At 42.2% G+C, this 9,614-nt stretch overlaps 1 protein-coding gene across 1 annotated transcript; it reads right to left on the bottom strand.

Moving 5' to 3' along the window:
• Positions 1–575: 575 nt before the first annotated feature.
• FAM114A2 (family with sequence similarity 114, member A2) lies at positions 576–8,940 on the bottom strand. Its single transcript, XM_010002014.1, has 13 exons — positions 8,731–8,940; positions 8,415–8,514; positions 7,872–7,967; positions 7,472–7,584; positions 6,394–6,528; positions 6,072–6,230; positions 5,344–5,467; positions 4,278–4,357; positions 3,480–3,608; positions 3,170–3,309; positions 2,316–2,388; positions 1,693–1,746; positions 576–1,074 (listed from the first exon to the last, which is right to left on the bottom strand). The coding sequence occupies exons 1-13, from the start codon at positions 8,938–8,940 to the stop codon at positions 973–975; spliced, it is 1,515 nt and encodes a 504-aa protein (XP_010000316.1). The 3' UTR covers positions 576–972.
• Positions 8,941–9,614: the final 674 nt, after the last annotated feature.

Below are 9,614 nucleotides of genomic sequence, written 5' to 3'. Positions count from 1 at the left end.
ACAGACACTGAACGTGGAGCAGCTTCTGAGACAAATTAGGCCTCCCACTAACAGAACCAAATTGTTTCCTCTTCACCTACTTTATGCCTTCCAAGAAAAAGAAACATTGTGTTACAGTGTTTTAACACAGAAACAGAGAGGATAAGTATCTGAGGTTGTGAACGGTCTGTGGCTGACATGTCAAGCCAAGTAGAGTCCTCCTGCTAAATTATCTTATTAAATTGCCCAAAAACAAATCAATCCCTTTTAGCCAGTTCTCCTTTATTGCTATAAAGAAAAGTACCCACATTCTTAGGGCCAGATCAGCATTTTCCCAGTTTGTGCTGAAGCAAGCAGTCTGCAAGGGAATGAGAAACAGCACCCTAGAGAGAGTCCCCATCCCACATCCCTGAGTCATTAACAGACATCTTCAGGAAGCTGGGGCTTCTCTTCAGAAACAGCTCAATTAAGAATCCTTCTGCTCTATTCTTTCCAGCCTAGGAACTGCAAGACTTATAATCCTAAATATTTGCCTTTTCTTCCACCTCCTATTCAATATTCACTTCAACGCAGAGCTATCAGGAACCTAATTATGGTCTGACTTAAAAATCACACCATGATTTTAGCTAACTCTTTAACTAGCCAGCTGCTACTCTTTTCTCCAGCATTGTCTTCACAGTCCAGAGAGATTCTCCAAAGAGCTTGTTAACACATACAGCAGAGGGATTTCAGTGAAAAGATCCAGATAGTCCATGAAAACGGAGAAGAAATCTGCCCTTTAAGTCTGTCACGTTGTCCACCCGCCTGGACTATGCTAATCACATCTCACAATGTGCTGTAAGAGCTGTCATTGCCAGACTGCATTTAATCACCGTCCTTGCAGCAGCAGAGATCAGAGTTAATCTTTTTCCCTTTAATAACAGCCATTACATCATTCTCCAGCATGGAAACTATGAAGTGGGAAGGTCACAAAGTTCTTAATTAGAAGGATTTCTATTGCTGCGATAGTTCCGTTCTAGCCTCAATAAGAGAGATCTGCAGCACAGGCAGCAAGAGCTGGAAGGCATCTTGGATATATGAAGCACTGTTTGAAGCCTATGAAAACAAAAATCAAAATACACACATGAATAATTATGCTTTAATATCCACATACTCCTATCAAACAGCATTGATTAATGCACATAAACAGAAGCCTAGAGTTTGTTGAATTTTTAAGGCTTCATTCTAGAAATCAATTGAGGGTTAAGTTTTTGAAGGGCCCGAAGGCACTAGGCAAAAAGGCAACTGGCTTAAAAACTGCCAAAGAAGACCAAACAATCCAAATGTAGGATACTGCTGTCAATAATAGATGAGAAGAATTTATTTCAAAGTGAAGCATAAGCATGCTGTGGCAGGAAGAACGAACACAACAACAGGAAACACCAGTTTCCTACAACACTGGAAATTTACAAGCACTGAGAGCCAACTTAACAGCTGGGAAGTGCTGGGACACTAAGCCTAAGGTTTGACTTTGGACATTAGAATTCTAGAAATCCAGACTGCTGAACAAGCAGATATATGTAATCTGACCCATCATAACTGTCAGCTGAGACCACTAAGGTTCACTCTTCACTAAGTAACCAACCTCTTGTTCAGATGTACAGACATTCGTTAACACTTCCAAGTGCATTTTAAAAAATATTAGCTTAATGTTTTAACTTTAGCGTAACTGACCTCCAAAAACACTCCAGTGATTAAGGGATTAAGCACATCTGCTTTCTCTTTGACCTGCAGAGATCAGACATATATTATCCTGATTGAAAATTTGATCACATTTCTTCAGGCAAGATAAAGCTAAATCCTCAGCAAGTTTAAAATCACCATTGCTCCCTTGACTCAAGGGCTACAACACAAGCTGCAGAGGACCTGCTCTGTAGTATGCAAAGAAGAAAGGAACCCACATATGCCCAACACAAGTCGTGTATGAATACACACATTAAATCTTCAAATGAACTGTGGGCAGCTGGGAATTTAGAGATAATGATATTATCTTCAATAACACCTGAGTGTTTTGGGTATTCCACAGTGGGATCACAAAGCTTATTTTCTACTGTTCCCTTAGTACTGTCAGCACCAATTCCCACCCCCACTCTGTGCCTGGCTGAATGCAGCAGGAAGCATTCAAAATCTCAGCACACATTCAGGTGACACAGAAGATCAGTTCACAGGGCAAAAAAAATGCATATATAAACGTGCAAACACAAAAGGCACTTTGTGGTGAAGATCCCAAGGCTGCAATCAACTAACCACATCTCATTCCTAACAATCATTCCTAACAAACATGGTGTAATTCTTACCCCTGCAGTCGTTAAGCACATAGAAAACTCTTTAGAGAAAGTTGACAGCTCTTTACACAGCACAATCGTCATTCTGCAGAAGAAGAGTGGGGAAAACACCTAGTAAATACAGCCTACAATAACAGCTTTCTTTCAGCATTCCCCTAAAACACAAGTACCTTGTTTCCATGCACATAAAGCTAAATTAAACCAAAATTTATAATAGAGCATATAAACAGTGCATGGAGATCCAGAAGTTCCCCGAATGAATTAGGAAGTGGAAAGACCGAAAAATCAATAATTCAAGCTGAAGATCTGAAACAGCCCTGAGAGGACAGAGACATCTATTCAGAAAAGAACAGTACTAACATGCCTTTTTTTTTTTCCTGACAAGCATCATTTTCTGAATTAGAAAGTCCTGCATATTTCATAACTTGCCAAATACATCCTGACAGAAAAACCTTGTGTTATGCATTATTGGTAAAACCAATCTACTAATTAGTTGCAGTAATTGTACAGTACCACACACCTAACATACTAAATTATTAACAAAGAGGTAATTAAGAATAATTTTTATGCAACTGCTTTGTCATATTTTAAATGTGTATCTACAAACTAGCACAAGCTTAGGGCAAATCTTCCCCTTAGCTATATAAAAGCTTTCAAGAAGGGTTTCCTCTTTCTTATCAAGAAATGTCTTCCAGCTGCAAAGAGACTGCTGAATTCTGCTGGAAGATAGTGATGCCACCCATTGCAATCTTGGACACATATGCAGAATTCAAGAGCCCTACATCCTGCGGATTTGCAAAGAATTAGATAGCTTAATCAGTATGTAAGTAATTCTATACTACACGTTTACTAAGAGATGAACTTACTGTGAAAGGGACTTGGCTCTGTCTGTGGCTGTCACCTCTTGTCTCTGACCATGTAGAAACAAAGCTGCAGTTTTGTGAAACATTTCAATGGAGCAGGCTGTCAGCTCAGCCAGACTTCTTATGGCAAACGCGTGAATATCCTGCAAGAGTTAAACAGATTCCTCATACTATACAAAAACTAGCAGTTTTTTACTATTTAAAATAAGTGAATCACACAGAAATAGAAGTCCATAAATTCTGGGAAGCTGTAACTTAGCAGCCAGATAAACATTCTGTTGTCAGATATTCTCTTCCTTCAATACTCAGTTACCTCTACTGATTTTTTTGCGTGATGTTCAAGATCTCTGGGTTCTCCTTCTTCCTTTCCTTCACTCTCTTCTTCTTCCTTAGGAAGACTACTGTTGAATTGTGCTATCCATTCATGAGCAGATGTCCTCACCTGCATGAAGATGTGCCACAGTATTTAATGACCGGAATGAAGTCCCTCTGCACACCACAAAACACAGAGCATCAGATCTCTCTAAAGGAAGGAAACAGCTACAACTCCTAAGCTAGTGAGGAGAACCAGGACAATTTATTCTAGTGCCTTCAGAACTTTGTAGAAGGTTGGCTACACTGATGCAGTTGAAGGACAGTTATTTTCCTATCACCAGGTGCTGGAGTTTACCAGCAAGACCATGACAAACACTGGTGCTTTAAAAACATGTCTGCAGAATGCTGCTGCCACTTGGTGGACCTGAAGGGTAGTGAAATTAAGGTAATAAAGGCAATTTTACCACATATCAACTTCTGAACCAGCTGCTTTGTACCAAAAGAAGAGCTTCAGTTCATGACTGTAAGTTGATTTCACTGTGGTGGCTGAAGGCTTACTGGTCCCAGTTATCTCTGCCACCAGTGATGGGGCCAAGAAACGCTGGTGTCTGAGAGCCAAAGACATTACAGAACTCCCATAAAACCAAAGGAAAAGGCCCATTTCTTTTGTCTAGCATTGTCAAAGGATCTAAGAAACAGTTTTTCATGCATTTGATATTTCCATGAGCAAGGCAGGACTGAGAAGCAGCTCCTTTGAGGAGGCTCTCCAGCTTTTAGAAGATGGAAAATAACTCACCATGATCAGTTTGTCTGGCTTGGAGGAGATACGCAATTCTGAAAACAACTCTGTTACTTCTTTTCTGAACTCCTCATCTCCTGAAGGACAGGAAAGGTTAAAGAATCCACACAAAGGACAGTCACAGGAATAAGCAGCACTTCAAATAGTTCTGCACAAGTCTGTCCACTGTCTCCTTTTTTTCTCTTTTAATCACCACCTCAGGCAAGAATGCATCAAACCTGGTCTTTTAAAATACAATTTATAAGGTAAGTTTTGAAAAGATGGAGACAGCAGTGCCAGGAGGTTAGTTTTGCTTTCTCAATTCTCATTTTGTAGCTAAGGTATTTTTTTTATATTCTTTTTACAGGCAGCATTTTAGAATGCACTAACTTCCACACCACTTTGCAAAGTCTGAAACATCACTTAAAGCCGGTGGTTCTCCTTTTACACGCTGCAGGGCAGATGTTAACAGTGGGGGGAAGGCTGTGAGATCCATCATGTGCAAATAGAAAAGATACATTAAATGTTAAGTTATAGCAAGAACAGGTGTGTAATCCCTCCCTGATGAGCCATTTAGGTAAAAGCAATGCAAGAAATTTACATTTAAATCTGCATAATCCTCAAGAATCAGATGGGTCTCATGTATGGAGGCACCCCTGAGTCTTTTGGTCTCTGTGGCTAACTCCCCTTTAAAGAAGAAATTAGAAGGCTTTTTGCTTCCCCACAGGTTGGACAACTATTCACAGTCTTTCCCTCATGCTCAGGGAAACACTGCATCTCTCTGAATTTGCATCTTGGCTCAAGGTCAGTTGGATGAACTGCCCAGGAGTCAAGCAACTCTAAACCTGCTCTGGTGAGAGATCATACCCATTACAGAATTAATGCACAGCAGCTTCCCAGAGATAAAGGGGATTGCTACCTGTCATGCTCCTGGCCATGGACAGCTTCAGGATTAATCATCCAGCTAAAGAATAACTTAGCTTTGGCACCATGCCCATTGGTAGTGATCTCAGGGCTGATTGGTTCTATTCTGCGAATTTCATTGAGAACCAGCTTCTCCTCCCAGAACCTGAGGGTCTCTTACCTTTCTTTTCTTCCTCTTCTTCTTCAAAGAACTCAGGTAAAGAAAATGCTTCTTTGAGTTGTTCCATTTCCTCCTTCAGTGTGTCCAGCTCATCTCCAGAGAAGGCATTTAGAACTGATTTCACCTAGTTAGGGGCATCACAGCCAAAGACAGAATCACAAATCCAACAGGAAACAGGATGGAAAATGCAGTACTGTTTTACACTGCTTGTCAAAACATCACAGACTGATGTTGATGAGAAAGTGAATCCTATGGGAAGGAGGAAAGGGAAAAAGACCTATTTCTGAAGCACCATTTGATGATTACGGATTCTTAAGGAGTTATTCAAATTCCTTTCATAAAAAAAAAAAGTTAATGACTCCTAAAATTGCATGCTGATCTGCCCTCCTCCCTGCCCCAAGACAGACACCTTTGCTGTCCTTACAAAACTCTCCTTTTCTCCAGACCAAGGCTGCAAACAAGTGGGTATGATGAGAGTAACTTTTTATAAGCTGCTGAACACACACAGGAACTGAGGCTGACTGGGGAAAGAATGTCTCTAGCAGCTGAGGGCAGGACAGAGCCAACACCAGACCACAATGCAGAGGTCAAAGTGAAGTTGTGTAATCAATAATTTTATAGTGAGTCCTGAGCACCTGATTTTACGTGTATATATAATATATTTCTAATCTTTTTTTGCACTGCTCAGCTGAGCTCAAAATAAAAGGCAAATTGCTCAAGGCCATTACCTTTGATTCACTCTCTCTGGAAAGCATCTCTAAGGCCTCCAGATGCGAAAGACCCTGAAACTCATCAAACAGTAACCCATAATGGGCTTTCTTCTCCGTAGCCATGGCAACCTCAGTAGCTGTCTGCTGCTCTTCTCTCTCCTTTGCCTCTCGTAAAACCTGACAAAGAAAAGCAGAGGACTCAGGTCAGTGTCAGACTACACAGAATATGGGAGAAAAAGGCTTTTCATTCAATAGTAAATGGTTTCTTAATGACAAGACCACAAAAGAAGGCAGAAGGCGTAAGAGAAATCGAGGAGGAGCTGATACAGAACTGCCATACCTGAGATAACGTAGAGCTCCTGTTCATTAGGCTCTTTGTTTTTTTGAATCCAGGGTCTCCCTCAGCTATTACATCCATTGTCTTTTTCCCAATAAATTCCAAGGCATCCAGACCTCCAGTAATAACACTTTTTCCCTAGGAAACAGATTTGGATATAGGCAGCACAGAGAACTCACAGAAGACTTAAAAAAAATGAAAGAAATTGAATTGTGGGATTTATATCAAGCCAAATTGGTCCTTGTCACCCTAAAATTCCACCTTAATTGCTACAAAGAGAGCAGAAGGGTACAGAAAGAGCCATGACACATTGTCATCCAACACTTTAATTCAGCACTCAGACAGCTGCAGCAATCTGATGGGAAATACATTTTCATTTTGTGAACAAGCTGGTTCTCAGCACATGAAAGTATCAAGGGGTTTCATTCTCATCCCTCCAATCAGAAAACACTAGACCTGTGGGTTTTTGGTTACTAGCTCTTGTTCAAGCCTTAAAAGCACCAGCAAACTTTCCATCTGCAGGGTCCTTCAGATTCACAGGCAAATTGGCAAGACAGCAGACCACAAAAGCACAGTTTCTAAGGGTAATGGGCTCCTTTGAAGTGTATTTTTCATGGTCAAAGGAGGAAGGTGATTTCCAAGCAATTTGGGCTAGTTTCACAGAAGTTTTTGAAGAGAATGGATTTCATCTCTAGGCAGTTCTGTGGAAATCAGTGAAAATATTCCAGGAAGGAGTCTGACCCTGCATTTACTTGATTGCTCTAAAGGAAGGGAGCAGAGACAACAGAGCACAAGAGGTGAAGTGGGGGGGAATGCTCACACCACCCAGACCACTGTTAGGGTTTGGGATTTTTCTTTCGTTAAGTATCAACATTTAATACAAAAGTATCACATTTTAAGACAACTTACACAGTAAGTGCCAGTTAGAAGGAAGGCACAGAATAATACACGTTGTCTGAATGTTTAAACAGTTTATCACCAGGCAAAATGAAAAGTTTCCTGTTACAATGCTTCAGATGCAAGGCAAAGAAACCCAATTCTCTCTTAAACCCATCTTCCCCTGACTTCCCAACTCACTCACTGTGCTTTGGACAGCAGTAGAGATGGTTGATAGAACTCCAAGAGCCCCAGCAATAGGAAAGGAACTGCCATCATCAACTGCATCTGGACTGCTAGCACCAGGATTCTCACTTCCTGCATTAGAAGGCAGAAAATTAACTTCCTCACTCCCAAAAAAAAGGTCCTGTTGGCTGCAGAGAGGAGATAATTACCAAACAGCAAGTGCCAACCAAGAGCAGGGATAGAACTGGGATTATTTTCCTACCTACTTCTCAGATCTAACAGAAGTGAGCAAGGGAGTATGATTTCAGCACACAGATATCTGCCACAATAAGCAAGGTGCAGAGCAAGGTGATGCTATTTTGGGGCTGCATATATTGTAAGAAATGTTTCAGTGGTGGTTTTATGCAGTGAAAACTGACCTCTTGTAGCATCTCTTGTCTCTGAGGAGATTTCACTAGGACTGGGGATCCCAAGGGTTGTTTCTGCTTTTTCTATGACATTTGAAATACCTTGACCTAGAGAAGACAGCAGTAGGACTTTAACCATGAGATACAAGAGAAATCAGAACAGAAACAGCATTACAGCTGCATATTAGGTTTTATTGTTCTTGATTCCTCCTGTTCAAGACATTGTACCCAGCACTAAAAGTTACTATTATGCAGCTTGCTTACCAGTGTAATGCATTTGGGTTTAATCTCAGCTTTTACATCAAGCTGAAAATACCAGCTGAATATTATGCAAACATCTTAAAAACTTGAAAGCCACTCTGGCTGTGCATATCTCCTTAATTTCACTGTACCTTTTGGTACAAGTTTTACCCATTACCTGAACAATCCTCTTGACATTTTTCCAGTAATTGCTTCTACAACAGAAATCCCCTGGTCTAGAAATAAGCTTAAAAGCACTAGCTTGAGATGTGAAGTAAGGTTAAAATATGTACCGAATACCAGAAAGAGCCTTACCTACAGTGGCTACAGTAGCAGTTGCAGTTGACAGAAGAGACTTGCCCCAGCTTCCCCAGTACCCCCATCCTGTCTGAACTGCAGCAGAAGAATCTGAGACCTTTAATGAAGAAAAACAGAAGAGTGATGAAGGCATTACAGAGGGGAGAAGAACACAGGCAGTCTGTGACATGCAGCTTTTGTGCAGCTTTTTCTTTTCAGAGAAACAGCAATTATGAATTTTCAGAAGAGGAGTGGGGCTTATGATCAGAATTACTCTTTGCTCAAAGCCACAGAACATGCAGACACTTTCTTCAGAGCTAGCACAGCAACATACCTTGAGGGTTTCAGCTGCAGGCTTTTCTGTGCCAGCTGGCTGGCTTGGGGGTTTGGGCTCAGGTCTTTTCCGGGTCATAGGCACAGGCTCAGGGTCTTGCTCTCTCTCTTCATTGCTCTCAGCACAGCCAAGTTCCTCTGCTTTCTGACTCTTCTCATCTTCGTACGATGTTTCTTCTTTCAGGTTTTCAGTGCTGCCCTTCTCAGACATGACTACAACATCCACAGAAAGCAAAGCAAACTAATCCCTCCCTTGTACACCTTGACATTAGCTCAAAAGCATCCCATTTGTGTTTGAAATAATTAAACAGCCCTAAGACAGAACTCCTTTCATGTTGCCACACGTACCCGCATGAGGAGAGAAGGTTTTCAAGGGAACATGCACCTGGAGTTACGTCCCACGGGAAGAGATGTCACACCTGGAAGTTTAAAGTCCCACAGAAACACGTGGCTTTACCTCCCAGACACACCCTCTCTGCAGGAAATGGGCGGGCTGCTAACTCTGAAAAGCAAACGAAAGGTGCAAAAGGCCTTCAGATAATTAAATCCATTCCTTGCTTCACCAAACACAAGCAAAGCCAAAGAGCTGGGGACGGCTGCTGCCGAGGGGTGCTGGGCAGGGCCGGGGGCTGCTGTCAGGAAGCCGGGCAGGCAGGGATGCGGGAATTCCGTGCTCAGGGCTGAGCAGCTGCTCCCAGCCCAGGCGTTTATGGAAGGGGAGAGCGGCCCCTTTTGCAAGGCCAGGCTGGGGACCCGCACCCCAGCCGGGCCCTGAAGGCCTCCCTGTGCCTCCGCTTGGAGGCCCCAGAGCTTCACAGCCTCCCCGTGGGGCTGCCCTGACCCCCAGGGCCCGCAACCCCCCGCAAGGGCTCCTGCCCCTCAAGG

The sequence above is a fragment of the Chaetura pelagica genome, unplaced genomic scaffold (genome assembly GCF_000747805.2).
Source record: "Chaetura pelagica isolate M959 unplaced genomic scaffold, ChaPel_1.0 scaffold356, whole genome shotgun sequence".
NCBI lineage: Eukaryota > Metazoa > Chordata > Aves > Apodiformes > Apodidae > Chaetura > Chaetura pelagica.
The sequence above is the reverse complement of the archived record's forward strand: the minus strand, read 5'-3'. Positions and strand labels throughout refer to the sequence as shown.